This window comes from Octodon degus, unplaced genomic scaffold (genome assembly GCF_000260255.1).
Source record: "Octodon degus isolate 3935 unplaced genomic scaffold, OctDeg1.0 scaffold00165, whole genome shotgun sequence".
Taxonomy (NCBI): domain Eukaryota; kingdom Metazoa; phylum Chordata; class Mammalia; order Rodentia; family Octodontidae; genus Octodon; species Octodon degus.
In genome coordinates, this window is record NW_004524741.1 from 6,264,243 (window position 1) to 6,283,385 (window position 19,143).

Sequence of the window (19,143 nt, forward strand, 5' to 3'; positions counted from 1 at the left end):
TTGAAACTGTCTCATTGCTATCTGTTTATCAATAAAACTGTAGAAAAAAATTAAAAACAACTAAATTTGAGGATGAAAAGAAAAATGAAAAAAAAAATAAAAAATAAAAACCAGGAACCTCAACCAAGGGTATATTTAGGCGTTATTTCTAAGTCTTTGTTTATTTCCCTGCTTCCTCTCCCTGCGCCTTCCTCTCTTGATGGAGGCTACAAGTACTGATCTTCTGAAACAATAGGCTTTGGAGGAAAGGCACCATTTTTCATTAGACCTTTGTCCTGGGGTTAAGCATCTCTATTTAACTGAGAAGATTTAATACACCCTCACTAGAGAAGTCTCGTTTTTAAAACCTTCCTTGCTACATGAGGTCAAAAAGTCTCTGGCTTTTATTACTTTGCTCAACATTTATGGATCCTTTCTATTCCCTTACTTTTCTGCTTGAAAACTGATCAAATTACCTAACTTAATATATTGCTACAAATAAGCAACCTTGAAATATAATAACGTTCTGCCTCTTTACTACATTGTATGAGTCAATAAGCTTCCTTGAGCTTGATCTTATATATAACTACAACTAATAAATGTCTCATGACTAAAAAATTCATAAGTCCATTTTTTTCAGTTTATGAAAATTTCTGCTCACCTCCGGTGATATTTTCTCATAGGAAAGCAGTGGCAGTTAAGTCAATAACACATAGTTTGGAGTTTATTTATGACTTTATACCATTTTGGACACTAATTCTTTATTACTACATTTGAAATATGCATTCTTAGAGAATGTTATGTAAGGGCCAACTTTCTCAAGACTATTTGTCACTATAAGTTAGTGCTTTCTGAACTCGTTTTCTTTTTGCTATAAATTATAGCAAAAATTAATTTATGTGATCATACAAAAAGCACAAGTGCAAATCTACCCCGTAGGACATGTCCAGTCTGGGATGTAACTGGTAAAATTATCTGTGTGATGTAAGTACTCTTAAATTTCTTACATATTGATTCTTTACCATAGATTTTAGAAATTTGCTTGAAAATTTCTTAGTATTTAGTGAAGGCATATGTGACAGGCTAATCATTTGAGAACTAATAGCATGATTTTAGTGTCTTGATTATTATGTTATGCTTATTAAATAATTAATAAATTGAAAGTAATAATTATTCTATGGCAACTATTTTACATAACATTACATATCCATTGTTTTACTTAGAATTTATACTACGTGTTACAGTGCAGACACATTTGTTGCAACTTAAATATTTAAGTGTTAATAAGAATCAAACATAAGCAATAAGAATAGCATTTATATTATTAGTTAATATTTTAAAAGGATGTTATAAATATAACAACCATTAAAAAGAATACAATCTTATAATTAGAGCACTGAGTTTTCTGTTTTAAATAGACAATGGCATTATGTAACTTCTGAAAATTTAAAACATCACAGAAGTCTCTGCTTATCTGGCTCATATGTGTGTGCAAGAGCATTGGACAGGGAACAAATTCCCAAAGCTGATTAGCAAGCCAAAATAGAATACTATTGCAGTTCCCCTTAAACAGCTATTAAGTAAAAGGAACATACAAAACTTGAAACTTACAATGCAAAGATTTGTTGCTTTGCTTCTTTACATTTGTTCTGTGGCTTCTGAACTTATAACTTATTATCTTTTTTCTCTTTAAGGCCTGTTAATAGAACAACATACGAGCATAACATTGTGTGGAAGATGCTGAAGACAATTCCAGACTTGGCCTCCCGGCTAAACAACGAACATCTGAAAATACTTAGCAAGAATATGATTTCTGAATGCTGGGTCAAAGGCAGCATAGGTAACAGACTAATGTAGTGAACACCTGGCAGGGGGAAGTGTTCATTCCTATGTTGATTTTTCTATCATTACAATGTCTATGATTTTACTTGACATTTTAAAAGTAAAAAAAAAAGTATAAAATTATCCTCTATTCCATGTGAGATTAGTAGTGAGATGAATAGTACCTCATGTTTTAGTATATAAGGTTAAGATATACACCAATGTGGTTCTACTTTGAGCATGCAATATCCAAATTACTCAAACTACTCAATGGAACACATATTGGTGAGCTTAAATTCCAGAATTTCTGATTCAATAAACATGGGATGCCACCTAAATTGCATTTCCAATAATGTATCAGTAGATCTTACTACGTTCTTTTTAAGGCCTGTTAATAGAAAAACACATGAGCATAACATTGTGTGGAAGATGCTGAACACAGTTTCAGACTTGGCCTCCTGGCTAAATGACGAACATCTGAAAGTACTTAGCAAGAATATGATTTCTGAATGCTGGGTCAAAGGGAGCATAGGTAACAGACTAATATAGAGAACATAAAAATCTGGTAAAAATCTGGCAGTGGTTCTCCTTGTGAAGATAGCAAATGAGTGCAATGATTGTTTTCCAGTACTAGTACTGTTCTACATATTAGATAAGAACTCTCTAGACTGATTTTAGTTTTCTAGTTGCAGTATTGAGTCTCTTTGCCAAAGTATTGAGTCTGTTTTCCAGATATAGCAGGTATGTTAATAGAAATTCATATATTTTAATGGGGGAAGTATATAACGTGTGTGTTGCATATATCAGGGGCATCTGTTTTTTTATTCATCTAAAAATAAAAATAGATATTATTATTTTTTCCACAGATGAGAACACCCAAGATACAAAAATATCATTCAGAGAAATCTTGATTATCACTCAGTTTCAAATACACTTCAGCTAATGAGAAGCTCATTTCCTGTGCATTATGTCACTACTGTTTCTAAAAGTGGTTCATCAGGATCATGACATTTAAAAACTAACTGGAATTTTGGAGAACGTGTCCCTTTGAAAAGATTTACATATTTTAAGAGTTTTCCCCCAATGGTTTTCTCTCATAATTAGTTCCATTTAATCAGAGTCAAGCAGTGAAAAATAAATCAAAAGAGTTTTCCAAAGATTAAAATGCCTTTAACATAATAAAAGAACAAGTATTCAACATTGCTTTGCCTTTAGCTTGAGGACAGCAATTAAAAATTAATTTGTTTCATAAGATATGAAATTATGTTTAAAGTGGTAAGAAATTTTAGATCAAGCTAAATGTCTTCAGTAGCGTACTGACTGCAAACATTGTGATACATCTATTTTCCAGACATGGTTGAAAAACATGGTACGTCTGTATCTGTGTGTACATCATCTATGTCTGTCTATTTATCATCTACATATGTATATATTTAGTGCTTAAAAACATAAATGTAGTAGAGAAAAATAGAACACTTGAAGGATTATATAAATATTATATACTCACACACATCCTTGCTTCTAAATACGAAGGAATGGGCCCAGGAAGTTGTTCCAAGAAAATATTGTAAATTCACATACTGCCTTATGAAGGGTAGTAGAATTGGAGGGTGCTACAGTTTGGTGTAGTTTGAGTGATCTCCCCTCCCAAATTCCATTGGGATTGAAGCTTGGGTCGCAGGGTGGTCTTGTTTAGAGGTGATGAACCTTCTCTACCACAGTGTGTCTTGGTGGGAGGTGCTGAGGTTGTTCGTGGTATGTGGTACTCCTGTGGAAGCTTTTGGCTCTTGTGGAGTATTATAAAAGAGGAAAACTTGCTCTTTTCATCTGTTGTCCTTCATTTTCATATTTGAGAATTTAGTGTTCTTATTATTGTGATTTGATGTCTTAGTCTCCTTATCAGAGATTAAATAAATGGAGTTTCTTGAAATTTGGCACTTCAACCTACAAGCTGTGACTTATGTAGAACTTTCTCTTCTCTTCATAAAATCACCCTCCTTATTTTGTTTGTAGTAACAGAGCTAAAAGGCAATAGAGAGGAATAATTCATATTGTACATATATTTGTGTTGGTTTCATGTTTTCATAATGAATGGAGATTCATGTGTAAGTGTATATACATATTTTTTTGAAGAAAGCTCTATAATTCCAATTAGAAGCGAGCATTTTATTCTGATGACATCATAATAACTTATTAACTATTCAAATGTGACTCTCAGTAACAAATTATCAACTTTAATGTGATTATTTACATTACATAAAGCACTTGAGCTAGCATTTCAGTAGGGCGTAATTTCAATGATTTTTAGAACCCTTAGAAGGCTCTGTGTTTACCTGTAGTTTGTAAGATGTCTAGCCCCGTTTCACTGTCAAAGCAGTCAACTCACTAAATACTTGACCTTTGTAGATATCTTTGTTCATCCAACTTAAGAAACAAGCCCAAGGAGGTGTCTGCTTTGTCTCCCTTTTCTTTATTCATGGATATGTTTCCTTCCCTCTGCTGTAGTTAAAAGTATTCCCTTATGTAGGCCCTCAGCAGCAGGCTGCTGACTTTCAATCTGCTGCAGAGGTTTTGCCTTCTCTGGGGGCAACTCCACACAGCTGTTGGTACCTTCTGGTCTCCCTCCTGGCCACTTGTTCTTCAGAGCTCAATTATTGAACGAAGCTTCCCGAACTTATCCTCCCAGGCTCTTACACATTCAGCTTTTGTAAACAATATGGTGCTAACAAGGAAACAATATTATGATTTTCAAAGCAGTAAATTAAACATATTTCAGGTTTAAGTAATTATTTACTGTACAATACTTACTATTTTACATAATTCATTTACACTATGATTGCTATATATAAATTACATATATTAGAGTTACTACTTATAAGAGCCATATCTATGCAGAAATCAAAGTAAAGCAGAGTTTACTGAAGTCAAATAATCTCAAGGGATTTCCATTGGATCTTAAATAATGATATGGTAACTTAATTTTTTTAAGATTGCCAACTGCATGAAAACTAAAAAATAAAAATTTTCTTAAAATCTTAATTTAGTAACTAACCTGGAACTGAACTCCATATAAAAATTTCCTTATAATTTACCTTCACTTTTCTATTCAAACAAGCTTAGCAAGGTCCTGTTTCTGATCACTGGTATTAAACAACCTTCTATAAAATGAAGAATGTATATATAGTTTTATATTTATATTGTATTTGCTGTTATCTTTACTAAAATTCCATTAAATTTTAAAGTATATTTCTTTTCTAGTTCTTCTGTTAAGTTTTATTTTTATGTGTTTCTGTTTGGTAATAGATCGAAGATTCCTTAATATAGTTTGATAAGATTTGTATTTTTTAATGCTGAAAATATTTTATACAACTGAATTTTAATATTTCCTTTACTTGCATTAAAAATTTTGTCCTATGGTTTATTTCTCATGTAGCATATAAAAATATAGTAGCAAAGTCTCATGGAAATGTAGTGTGAATCTTTTTCATATGTAAATTAATCAAAATACAAATAATACACTCACAATAAAAGTAACAAATTTATTTCTTTTCTTTCTTTTTTTCTTCTTTTTCTTCTTTTTTTTTTTTTTTTTGGCAGAACCAGGGATTGAACTCAGGCCCTCGTGCTTGCCAGGGAAGAGCTTATTCCACTGAGCCATCTCTCCAGCCACAAATTTATTTCTATGGTAAAGACCATGGTTTTCTTAAAAGGCATGCATGTCCTTGAAAGATATACTTGGATCTTAAAGCAATTATATACTTTCTTTGTCATTGTTTTTTTTTACGATAGTAAAAGCTATTACTAACAAAAGAACAATTTTAAAATTGAACTATTGTTTATTTTAAATACATTATATAATTTCCTAGCATTTAAAATATCACAAAGGTGTATCTCAGTGCTGCAAAGGGATCAATATCGTGTTTTTTTGGGTAAATTCACGTAATTAATCCTTTAGGAAAAACAGTTTAAATGAAGGAATGAAAATTTTTAATGGAAAAATAGAGGCCTTGACTCTAATATGTGTGGCACAGAGGTGGAAACATACTGTGAAGCTCAGACTCATAGTGATCCTCGTTTTCAGCCTCCGCAGTGCTGGGACTGCAGGCATCTACCACCACACGTAGTCTCAGAAAATTTAATTTTAAAGGTTAAATATTGATAGCTTTAAAGATATTGAATTGATAACTAAGAAGTTATAAAGTTATAAATTTTATTTTTATAAAATCTACAGATATGGAATGTAAGTACATTTAAAATAATTTGTAATGCCCAATATTATCATAAGATGAAAACATAGTCAATATGCAAAGCATTAATCAATATAACTTCCCAAATAGTAGAGCTTACACTGCTGGGTATTGATCATTTTCCCCTTGCATTTGTGCAACTTACTGGGAGCTGTACAAAAGTTACTGCTGCCCAGCATGTTGAGAGACTATCATATGGCATTCTGATAGCCTGGAAATAGATTGAAATTCAAAATTATTATGTGTGTGATGGATTTTCACTTTGCTCATCTTTCCCATCTGACTTGGATGAGTAGACTAGCTTTAAAAATTGATGCATTTTCAGGTTATATTAATCAATATCCTGTGACCTGACACCCTACACTGGATGATTTAATTGGTAGTGTCCTTGTAGAAAATGGACCTCCAGAACAAACTCATCATATGGCAAAGTCATTTACAAACAATTTGATTTATTTTTGAAAGCTTGTTTGGAGTTTCTATGAGGAGAATGTAGCTACCTGTGTATGTTTGACAGAAGAATGATCCTGCTCTATCAGGGGTGCTTGTCCTCTTTGACCAAGCACGCAGATTCTGGAGGGACACACATGGACCACTGAGGGAGGAAAGGAACACCTATCTGGCGAGCTAGATCGGCCAAGTCAACTCTGGTGATCAGTGGGGTGACAGATGTCACAGCCTGATTAGCCTCATACCCACAACTGGATTTATTCTTATCTCCACTTTCATCCTTTCCACTGCAAGATTTCTCCAGTCACCTCTCCTTTTAATTTTCTTTAGGATAGTCTTCATGACATACCTCTAACTTGTATGCTTCATGACACACCTCTAACTTGTGTGCTTCTGATTCTCAGTCTGCTTGGTTTTTGCCTTTAGATCATTGAAATTGTATTCACTTTGATGCAATGATTTTTTCTATGCCTTTTAGAAAGGCTTGCTGGCATGCTGGGAGAAGCAATGACACACAAACTTCTCACCTTGTTTTCAGCATTGGTCTTTTACTATCAGATATCTCAGTGGTGCTACTATTTTCCGTAGGAAATTTTAAAAATCTCAAAAATCTTTAACTGCTTCTGTTTCTCTGCCTAAGTTAATTCAGCTGTATTAGATGAATTCAACTTTTGTATTGCATGTTTGTTTTCCACTGTGCCTTCTCACTGTAGTCTGGTCTCCCTCCTTTTCTTCTCACAGGGCTACTTTAACAGACTCTTTACTTGTCTTGCCTTTTCTAATTCTTTCAAGAAGAATTGTCTTTTGAATCAGTTATATTTTTTTCTGACTCTAAATGAAATATTATCATTGTAGAAGACTGTGACATCCCCTCAATTTCATAAAGTTATTATTACCATTTTTGCATATTTTCCTCCAGTTTAACTTACATTTATTTCCAAGTCATTTTCATTCCTCCTTCATATTTAACGTATCAAGGATTTCTTGGCTCACTAATATTTATAAAAATAACACTTTTTAATAACTACATATGCACACAACATATTTTTGTCAAATGAGTATAGGAGATATTACTTGATCATTATCTCTTTATGGCGCTTTAAGCTTTCCTTTGCTATGGATACTATGGCTCTGAGAAACTCTTGCATGTACTTACTTTTATTTTGAATTACTTACTTATGACAGATTTCTAAAGATAAAAACAATGAATTCAAAGGGGTGCATATTGCTATGTCTTCTTGTATTACAAAGCTGTCTCATCACCAGCACATAATGCCCAACACTCACAACTTCAAATGTATTTTGGTCCATGGCTTCCGGGGATTCAGGCCATGTGTAGCTGATTCTAGGTCAGACATATCATTAGAAGAGCACAGAACAGCAAAAAGCTGATCAGTTCTTGATGGCAAGAAAGCAGAGCAGAGGAACACTTTCAGAGAGCAAGAGGAAAAGGACGAAAGGCCACACCTCCATGATTGTGACCCACCTAGAAGAGTTTCCCATGAACCTCCCAGACAAAGTCAAAGCCAATCAATTCATACTCTGTCCTCACCATCATAACTCAAATTGCTATCAACTTGTAATGCAAACACATCTACTTAAACCGTACCTAATCTCCAAATAAAGACAGTTGCAAGTTCATATTTCTCCCTAAAACATTGCAACTACCTCACATACAACTAGAAACTAAACAATCCTTCCCCAGAAGTTGAAATAGTTTGAAAATATTTTCAAAAGTCCCAATCAATGTCTCTTCAGACACTCAGGCCAAAAGTCTTAGCTATGAAACTTTATAAAATCAAAATCAAGTTATATAATCCCAAGATACAGTCTCATAGGTTAAATATTCTCTTTGCAAAAGGTGGCTAGAAAAGAAAAGAAGCAAAGCAAGACAACAGCCCCTCTGCACAAACATTATCTCATACAGGTCTATATGGGACATCCATAGCACATGGGGATGAGATGCATCCTCTAGACAATGTAGGGGCCCCACAATATTAGGATTGCTGGTTGCAGCCCATGAGGTATCTCTCTTCTGCTCACTCCACACAAGCTTCCTGGTCCTCTCCTCAGACATTCCACATTTCCAGCATCTCAGACGTCCTGTGATCTCCATTGCAGCTTTGACTTCATTCTCAGAGTTTTACACACTGTCCCCTCAGTGGCTACTTTTTTGGTTTCTTGAGCTTTCCTTCAAGTCTGGGTGGAAGCCTGCTTGGCCCCACAAGTTTTGCATTCTTCTTACTGGTAAAACAAACATCATGTGCTTGATACTAAGTATCTTCTCAGGGAAGCATTAGCCAGACACTCTTGGACCTCAGCTTCATTGGAAAAAACCAAGTTCCTGGACATCTGAGCACAATGAGCTGAACCCAGGGAACTAATTCTCTGGTATACTTTTCTCAAGTATCCTTCAATGGAGCTCTATTCTCACATGAAAGTTTTTTTTTTTTTATTTTTATTTTTTACTTTGGAGCCTATAGCAGATGGGGTCTAGTACTGCTCTTTTTCTATTTTTTTTTAAATGACACTAATTTCTTCAGCAGCTATACCTCCTTTTGGCCCTAATTTAAGTTCCCTTTGGGCTAAAATTTAAGTATTTTAAGTTTTTATATTTTGCTAGTGGCCTGGAATTTTCATTCTAAATTGGGTTTAGTACAGTCATCAGGACCCGTGTCACAGCCTGAATCCTGCTATGTTTTGATTTTTTATCTGCAAGACCATCTATCCCACAGCTCACAGTTAGGACATTGGCAAAATATAAACAAATTTTCTATCAGAGTGACATTACCTCTTGTCAAATGCCAGTGGAATCCTTGTTCCCAAGTGAAAGCTCGTGAGCCTGGTCTTTACTATATTCATTCCCTTCAGCTTTCTTATTTTCTGAGCTTAGACTAGAGTTGCTCATCAGGCTCTGTGTTCTTTCCAAAACACCCCACAAACTAATTGCAATAGCTTCTGAATTATATTGTCACAGTAAGATATTGTCACAGTAAGACCCCCACTACTAGAATTCATTATAGGTTACATTCTTGTCACTAAAATACAGTATCACACACTCATAACTGAAAGGAAGAAAGATTTATTTGGGCCCATATTTTCAAGAGATTCAGCCCATGGTAGACTGGGCTTCAAGGCAAAAGCATCACAACTATTATACTTTAAAAAATAATGAGATTTTTTTATTCCAGCATCACAGAAGAATGCAGATATTCTCTCATGATGAATTCTAAATTTTGAGCAATTAAAAATCACACCTCATTTGAAAAATGGGCATTGTGTTATGATAACTAAAATTGAATATTTTCCAATTGTTTACTGGAAACATTTCCAATATCTAGTGGCTAAGTGTGCTTCAACTTTTTAAATTATTTGATCTATAAAATTTGATCCTCTACACCACTCTTCTGGAAACTGAGTTATTTACTGTTCCTCCTAGTTTCCCATGCTTGATTAATTCTATCAGGTAATTCCATGTTGCTTGCTTTTGTGTCTTATTCATGGTATTTCTTACATTATTAATTCATTCCTCTTAGCTCCTCTCTCCCTGTAAAACTTTACCTACATTTCCATTAAAAATGTGTATTCTCAAAAACTTACTTCACATAGTCTCCAAAAGATACATTTCTTCTTTGGATCTTCATGTAATTTTCTAAAATAATTTGAGATTATTTACTTAGCAATGCCTTTATCATAATTACATGCCTGGTAATTTGTTAGAGCAGTTCTTTTTTTTTTTATTTTGGCAATAGGTAGTATCAATATGGATGTGCTATTTCAGTGGAATGTCTGTGCTCAAAGTAAAATGCAAGAAATCTTATCATATCCATCCTCATCAGTATTATGATATAACGTATATATTTGTTTTTCTGAACTTCAAAACCATATCTAGTTTTATTTATAGGAGTGATATTTCATAAGCTGAGCAATAGTTTAAGGAAGATTACAAGGCTTCTGTCTTAAGATATCTACTTTAAGTAACTTAAAGGAAGAGAAATTGGTCCTGAGGCTGTCGATCATGTATACAACCATTACTTAATAGTTTCAAAACTTTAAAAGCTATTCGTTGCTTTTAGTATTTGGTCTCTGAGATCATTCAGACCTTACAGAAGAGACTGCATGAATTAAGCTATCTGGTTTAAATTTTATATATCTGTCTTATATTTTCTAGTCTTTTAACTAATAAATTGAGAAGAAAATTGTCAATCAGGGCTGGAGATTTAGTTCCATGGCACAGTGCCTTCCTGGCAAGCCCAAGGTCAAGTTTCTGAATTCATTTCTGGTAAAAAAAAAAAGAAAGAGAGTAAGGAAGAAAGAAGGAAATAGATAAAATAGTACATCAAAGAGTTTCATTTATCTCATTCCTCAATTGTCAGAGTTTTAAGTAAGAAATAATATGAATTGGTCTCCAAATATTTCATAGGACTCTTAGAAGAGAAGAGAAAAGCAATAGTGAGACATTAATTAAGCTCTTGTTCATTCAATGTGTTTCTTAAATAACTGCAACAACCTAGGAAATATGATATGGGCTGGAAATACCAAGATATTTTCAGAGTTCCTTCTCTCAAATAATTAGGATCTCTTGGCAGAAACTGACAATGCATAATACTCTGATAGAAATTCTGTGAAAAAAATTCCCCAAAGACAAGAGTTAATTATGCTGGATGGAAGCAGACAGAAGGTCAGGAAAGGCTTTCTTAGTAGGTAGGTAACACACTCCGTCTTATAGATCAAAGAGGGATTAATCTGCAGAATATATGATCTTTTTCATCAAATTATAGATCTTTGAGATATTTAAGTTCTAGAATGGTTGATTTTTAGTTAAAGGGCTATACATTTAGAGATTGAATGATGTTTAGCAATTAATTCACACGTCTTTGTTTTAATCAAACTTAGCATTTGACCTTTAACCTTTTGAAAAATCACTACTAAAATGATTAATTGAATTTTATTATATTAGTATTTTAAATTCCTTGTGAATTTCTTTCATTCACCTAAAATAAGTATGATTAAGGGATATTTTAAAATGTGAAGTCTTGCATGTAGGGAATTTTTTTCTTTGTCCATTATTTTGAATCTCATAAAAAAGAACTTCCCTTGAGTTTTTATGTAACAGAGATTAACTACATAAATATTTTAATAAAATTTATTCCTAACTAGCTTTATCTTTTTAGTCTTACAAATACCTAGAATCAGTATTCAATACATTTTAAATTGATGTTGTTTTTCTTATCTAATTTGCCTTAGGTGTATATTAATTCTTTTTTCTTAAAATTCATCTGCAATAATTTGACACAATTTTGGATATTTGAATGATTGTATCTCTTCTGTTTCATTATTAAAAATTGTAAAATCTCATCATCTAACTTAATATTTGTTGCATTTCATGCTTTTGCTCTGGATTCATTTATAATTCTTTTAATAAACTTTAACATTTTTTTAAAATGAAGATACTTTTCAGATTTCTGCCCAAGTACATGCGTACAGAGATCACCTCAAATTTTGTGTTACTCTATATAACTGTCTAAATGTTATTTTAAATTCTTTTATTTGCAATATTTAATTTCATGAATAAACCAGGTATCCCATTTTAAAGAAAAAATTTGATCAATTTCTAAACTCTATCTCTCTCTATATATCTATATATCTGTATATCTATATATCTATATATTTCTAAACTACATATATATTGCATATATATGGCATATAGTTAAAAACACACAGGTCAGCCCCAAGGGTGGGAATATGTTCACGTGTTAATGTGTTAATGTGGTGCATGTCCTTCAGGTGTTGGAAAATGATAAATTCCAGCAATTAGTGTATGTTGAATTCTGATGAATTATGTAATCATACCAAATCTTGGTTTCTTCACCTAAAAATTTGACCTATAAAGTATAATTTTGAGGGATATTAGAATAATCAGTGCTTGAACACCTGGCACAGTGCATGTCAAATACTGTATGTTCAGCATGTGACTCCTTTCATAGGAACTTTAGTATATTTGAGTAAACAGAACAGATAGGTTTTTAGAATCAAAAATATAGATTAAAAATTTGTTTTAATTAGCTATTCTTGGGCTGAGGAGATATCCAGGTGGTCTAAGTGTCTGCCTGACAAGTGCACAGACCTGAGTCTGATCCCTGGTATTGCGTGCAGTACCAGGTGTGCTGGCCGGTCCTGAAACTGGGCATGATGGCACACGCCTGTAATCCTAGTGCTTGGGAGGCTAAGACAGCAAGATCAGTAGGAGTCAGAATGATGTGGCAAGACCCTATACCAAATAAATAATTAAAAAAAATTAAATAGCTATTTTAAAGAAATAGTCAATTTTCTTATCACTAAGAACATTAACCTCTGGCTTTTGGAGACAGTCTAGGGAAAAATACAGTTCCAGTCAAATAGTATTATTTTGCTAAAAAAATAAAGAGTCTTCTTTGATATAAACTACTTAAGTTACACATAATTGTCTTAAGAACAATAAACTATGGTTCTAAATCTCTTTCTAGATTCATCTTTGATATTTGATATAACAAACATATTTATAGCTTAGGTACACAAATTGTGACTTGAGTTTGTTAATATTCTAAATGAGCATGTGCTATTCTTGAAGTGAATCTTAAAATCTGAACTGAAACTCCACATTCATTTAGCTTATGTATCTAGTCACTTGATCATAATTGAATCCATATCATTATAGAATATATATCATGGAAAGAAGAAAGGAAGGAGGAGAGGGAGGAAAGAAAGAATAAGAGAGGAGAGGTGAAGAGAGGAGAAGACAGGAGAGGAGAAGAAAAGGAGAGGAGAGGAGGAGAGGAGAGGAGGGAGGGGAGGAGAGAGGAATAGAGGGGAGGGAAAGGAAATATTACATAGATATATAAGTAAAAAGGCCAGCATAGTGATCTGGCTTCCTGCAGGAAGCTGTTGGTTAAATACTGGTTCAATTATTCCCATCTCTCCCAGTGTGGAAGGACATTTAGTTTTTCATTGTCTTCATTTCCTTATTATAAAATTGGATTGGGCTGGCAAATAGCTCAGTGGATTTAAGCTCCTACAAGCAGGAGCAGGGGTCTGGGGTTTGATCCCTGGATCTGCAGTTCCAGCCCTGCTCCTGGGGCATGCTGAGACAGCGATTGAGACTGGGCATGGTGGCTGGTGCCTGTAATCCCAGCTCTTGGGAGGCAGTAAATAGGCAGATCACTATGAGTCTGATCTAGTAGTGAGACCCTGAACACCCTGTAGGTCCTTCCCTAAAAAAATACAGAAATAAATAAATAAAATTGGATCGATCCTAGTATATACTTTAATAAAAAATAGTACACTATGCAAAGATTAATAAATTAATCTATATTATGTTCAAGACAGTGTCTGGTGTATAACATGCACAAAAGTAAGACTGCCTGTGCTATGACACATGTATGCTTCTTTTTTTGACAGCTGTCGCCCTATGATAGCAGCACCATATTCCAGCCTATTGATAAGCATAGTATCAAAAAATTCCACTCCTAAATGTTTCAAAGTGTTCCACAATTCAATATGCTTCTGATTCTTTATTTTTAAGATAAAACTTTCATACAGTTACATTTATACGTGTTCTTTAGCTGGGTGATTTGATGGCCCTTGACAAATACTGGAAACAAAATACTGATCAAACTATAGAATTTTATGGTCACCCCAAAACTTCTCTCCATGCTTCACCCCAATTGGTCCTGACCCAATTCCCAGGAGCAACTGTTCTGTTTTACTTCTTTTGCTTTTCCACTATGTTAGTTTTTCATGAAGCATTTAGAATTTTAGAAAATAGTCAAATAGCATATCTCCTTCTGTGAAAGCTTTATTTCAGTGAGCATAATGCTTTTGAGATTAATCCATGTTGCATGACTCAGTAGTTTATTGCTTTCTGTAACTCAGCAACATTCAACTGTATAGTCAGAGCAGAGCTGATATACACATTGTCTTATGGTTGGAGACTTGAGTTATTTCTGGCCTTTGACTAACACAACAGAGCTGCTAATTACATTCTTGAATAAGTACTTATTTCAGCATCTACGTTTTTGTCCTCAATAAATACCAAAGTTGTCAAATTGCTTGAACATAGGTGAGATTCATTTCTCATTGTATGAATGTATAAGAAGTTCAGTTGCTTTACATGCATACCAATGTTTCATTCCTTTCAGGATTTTTTTTATGCATTTGGTATAGGGTGTCACTATGTGGCTTGGACTCGTAGTGGTCCTGTCACAGCCTTCTCAGTGCTGGGATCACAGGTGTATGCCACCATGACCAGTTTCGGTGGCCAGCAATGTGTGCCTGGGGCAGGACTGGCACTATGGTACGTGGGATCGAACCCAGGTCCTTGCGCTTGCCAGGCAGGTGCTTAGACTGCTGAGCTATGTCCCCTACCCCATTTCTCTCAGTTTTTAAGTTTCAATTATTTAACTCATTTTTCCATTTTTAAATAAAAGCACTTACTAAAATCTCTGGGAGCTAGGGAGATAGTTTGTCTTTCTATATGCCTGCCTTGCAAACTCAAGGACCAGGTTCAATCTCTAGTACCGTTCTGGCCTCAGAACTCTGGGCATGCCATCTAGACCACTGAAATCCAGCATGGTGGCACATGCCTGTAATCCCAGCCCTGGGGAGGTTGAGACAGGAGGATCATTAGGAGTCTGACCTGTGTAGCGAGACCCTATACCAAACAAATAAAATAAAGATTTTTAAAACTTTATAAAATCACTGATTTATGTACAAGTAATTCTTATTTTTTCTAGTTCCCTTTGATTTGGTTTAATTAAATGTTATTTTTAGCCATAAGCTGAGCAGTTATTTTATCTCTAAAAATAACTAATGTGTTATGCAAATATTGTCAGTGTTACACAAATAATTATAGCATTTGTGACTTGGAATACAATTTCAAATATTTCATTACATAATGATGCAAAATACACTGTATTCCCAACCAATTAAAAGAAATGCTTTCTGACAAGTGTGTTAGATGAGGGAAAAACTGATGCAGTTGATGGTAAATAAAAGTGAGTACGGGGCCTGGGAGATAGCTCAGTGGAATAAGTGCCTGCCTGACAGTCACAAGGTCCTAAGTTCAATCCTTGGTACTGAAAAACAAAAAAAGAAAAAGAAAAAGAAAAAAAAAAACAAGTACAATGGTTCATGTGACATGTTTTACACATTATGATGCTAAAACTTTTATAAAGTAATATTTAATATAATACATTTTAAAGTGTTTTGTTAGCTAATATAAGTATTATAATTTTGTACAATCTTTCATAGGCATATTTAAAAGTTTTTTTAATAAAGTAAATCCATATTAATACAATGAGCTGTAAAAGGCTCAAGTCAATAACTTCTGAGGATAACCCACCAATATTATATACTACTAGACAGTGTTAGATTGTTTAGTTGAATTCAAACACCTATAGTATTTAGATGCCAATAGAATACTCACCTCTGACAGGACAAAAAAAAAGATACAAAGGAAAGATCATTTTGTATTTATATATACAAAATAGGATAAATTTGAAGCTACTTTCACGTAATTCAATGAGAAGAAAGAGGTGTACTAACAGTGTTTGGACAGAATATCCTGTCTGCTTCTTGTGCTATGGATAACCACTAAGAAGATAACAATGTACAGTGTATTGATTATCAAAACTGTCCTGTTAATCAGCTGTGAAACTGTCTCATTCATATTTATTTCTCAATAAAAATAAATAAATAAAAAAGTCTATTTTATGTTGGCTAAGTCATTTAAAATATTAATTAAAAAATGAAGTAGTACTTCTAAGACATGGAGATAATTGGACTTAATGTATCAATATATTTAACTAGAAATTGAGAGTAAAAATACCATTGTGTCTTAACACTTCTTCATGAATGTGATACTGGTACTAACCTGTTTTCTTTTCCTACCTCTTACACTACAGTTGGATTCATTTGTAACATATTATTTTCAAGAAAAACAATAATCAATTTATGTAAGCCATGTTAAATTGCATTGATTTAGTAAACATCTTTTTTTATAAGATACTCTTGAGTATTCCTTGTGTTTTAAAATACAACATTACTGGGATTTGAATTCTATCTTGTAAATATAGTTTGAGGGTCAGTGCAATATTTCATGCCTAAACATTTTTCATGCTTATCAAATTCTTCCTTTTTCTTTACCTCCATAAGGATCTCCTTAACATTATATTTCTATCATGTAAATGTAAATATTTATGCAATATAAATTGAGACTATTTAGTAAAATTCACTGCAATAGGATGAAGGCTTAAGAAAAATAATAAGGTTTTACTGAGAACAGAAGAGTTGTATTTATCGAGGTGAACATATTCTCTTGGAGCATGACAGCCCAATGTAACACTTGTATGCTAATCATTGCACATGCATTAGGCTTTTCAAATGAACTGTACAGCAGAGATAAGTATGAAATTGTTTTTAACACATGATATGAATTGCTAATCCTAACAGAGAAATCCACATTTAAGCCTATATATTATTCAGCTTTCCTGTTGGAATGAAATGCTCAGCACTAGAAACTTAAACTCAGAAAGGGTGTGTTTGGTCCTTGATTTGAAGGGTGCCAGTTCATTTAGGCTGGGGCCAGGGCAGGCACACTGTGGTGGAAGGGCAGGGAGGAGCTGAACTCATGCATCTGGGAAGCGAAGAAGGAAGCAGCACTGGCCGGGAAGGGGCCAGGGCCCATGTGCGGTATCCAACAGCAGGCCTGCAGGGCCGCTCAGACACAGCAGAAGTACGTTCTACTAATCCCTGGGGCAGGCACTAATCCAGTCACACCAGGTTATCATGATTGAACACACACTCTTTATTTTACTGTATCTAAATAATGTAGATTTTGAAACCAAATGTCATTACATTTGGATGGTAAATTTCTAAAAAATATTTTATCTCTTTCTACCCCCTTTAAAAGATGCCATTCTTTAAGTAGAGTTACAGAAATTGGTGTTTCACATTGAGATAGTATTCTCTGTGACAGTGTGGCTATATATGCTAGTGACAGACGGGTCAAGTGTGCTTAGTGTTGAGTGACTTACCAACAACATCTGCATAGAAAATTTATCCAGGTTCAAGTAGCAGAGATGTAAAGGGCAATCTTCCAAAATTTTGAGGATTTGTTTGTTCTCTCATAAGGGGTCACCAGGCTAATGGTTCAATGTTATAGTGGAACCTCTGGCACTTTGCTCACTGTTTCTTTTTGGTTGTAAAATTCTTTCCTGGCCCCAACATTAAATCTCTGTGTTTGATATCAAGGTAGAATAGGTGGTGGACGTATTTAGAAAGTAAAAATTTTCTTCATGTTTTATTAATTAGAATAAAGGTACATAGCTACACATTTTGGAGAATCTTGAAAATTGATTTTTTTAGCATAGCATACAAAACATACAACTAAATTATTGTTTTGTTAGAAAAGGAAAAGAAAATAATTGATAAGGGGAAGTAATAAGTAGCCTTTGGAATAAAATTGTTTACACTGGATATCTCTTTCCATAACATTTATTGAATGCTAAGAAGTTTCAGTTAACTCTATACAAAAACAGAAATCAAGTGTGTTTTAGAGAAACGGAATTCTATGCATACGAGGAGATACCTTTCCTTCACTTTACTCCTATGTAGTCAGCCAAAATCACCACTAATTTTGCAAAAGTTTGTCATCACTCCTCTTTGCATGTGCTTATTACCACCTGGTCCTCAGAGAACTCACTTATTAGCTTATGAAAGCATTGATTTCACAGTGTTCTCACCCCACAGATTAGATGTTTAGTGAATGATATTGTGCTACTCAGAATGGGGTCAGTTTAAACTAAGGAATTCAAACAAAATCAAAATTTGTCTTGTTTTTTTCTTTTTCTTTTTGGTGGAACCAGGGATTGAACTCAGGCCCTTGCGCTTGCCAGGAAAGCACTTATCCCACTGAGCCATCTCCCTGGCCCCTCATAATTTGTCTTGAAGATCATTGAACTATTCATAGACTCCACCTGAGTACAAACTGCTAGATTACCATGGCCCTGATTCAACATGGCTGAGTCCCAAAAATAGCAGCTTATCTTCCCAATGACCATTTCCTCCTCCTTCCTACCCTAGTCTTGAATACAGCTTTCTTTTACCTTTTCTGTATGCCAGTCAGCTCCCTATGTGCCACCAAACCTGCCACTTCAACTCCGCCCAGCAAAAGGTAAAAAATCTCAGCCTCCTTTTGTCTCAGGTTAGATGATCCCCTACCTCCCTGAGGTTGTCTTTGTGCCCTCATAGTCAATAAAGGCCTCCACCCTTTCTTTTATTTCTGCTTCTTTGTGGTGCTAGAAAACCTAACAAATATCACTATCATTGAGTACAGATGATGAGGTGACAAAGAAAGCTCTAAGGGACAGGAAGAGAGCTTCGCAGCATAAATGCCTGCATGACAAGCAACAAGGTCCTGAGTTTGATTTCCAGCACCCCGCACACTCCAACTCAAAAGAAAGCCCTGAAATGAATGCTGTGACTAGGAAAAAGCAGAGAGTCAAAACAACTGACGACTTTTAGGATACACAAAGACACAAGATTATTCCTCAAGATCAATTTATAAAGTTTTCATCTGCAGACAGATAATAAGTAAAGTGTTAAAAAA

At 34.2% G+C, this 19,143-nt stretch overlaps 1 protein-coding gene across 1 annotated transcript in view; it reads left to right on the forward strand.

Annotated features, from left to right (window-relative positions):
• Window positions 1-19,143, forward strand: part of Cnbd1 (cyclic nucleotide binding domain containing 1) — a gene marked incomplete at its 3' end in the record, with an annotated part of 439,441 nt that overhangs the window by 282,193 nt on the left and 138,105 nt on the right. The window contains exon 5 of the mRNA XM_004643105.1: window positions 1,674-1,819. Coding sequence (XP_004643162.1) covers window positions 1,674-1,819 — 146 coding nt within the window. The remainder of the gene's footprint in view (window positions 1-1,673; window positions 1,820-19,143) is intronic.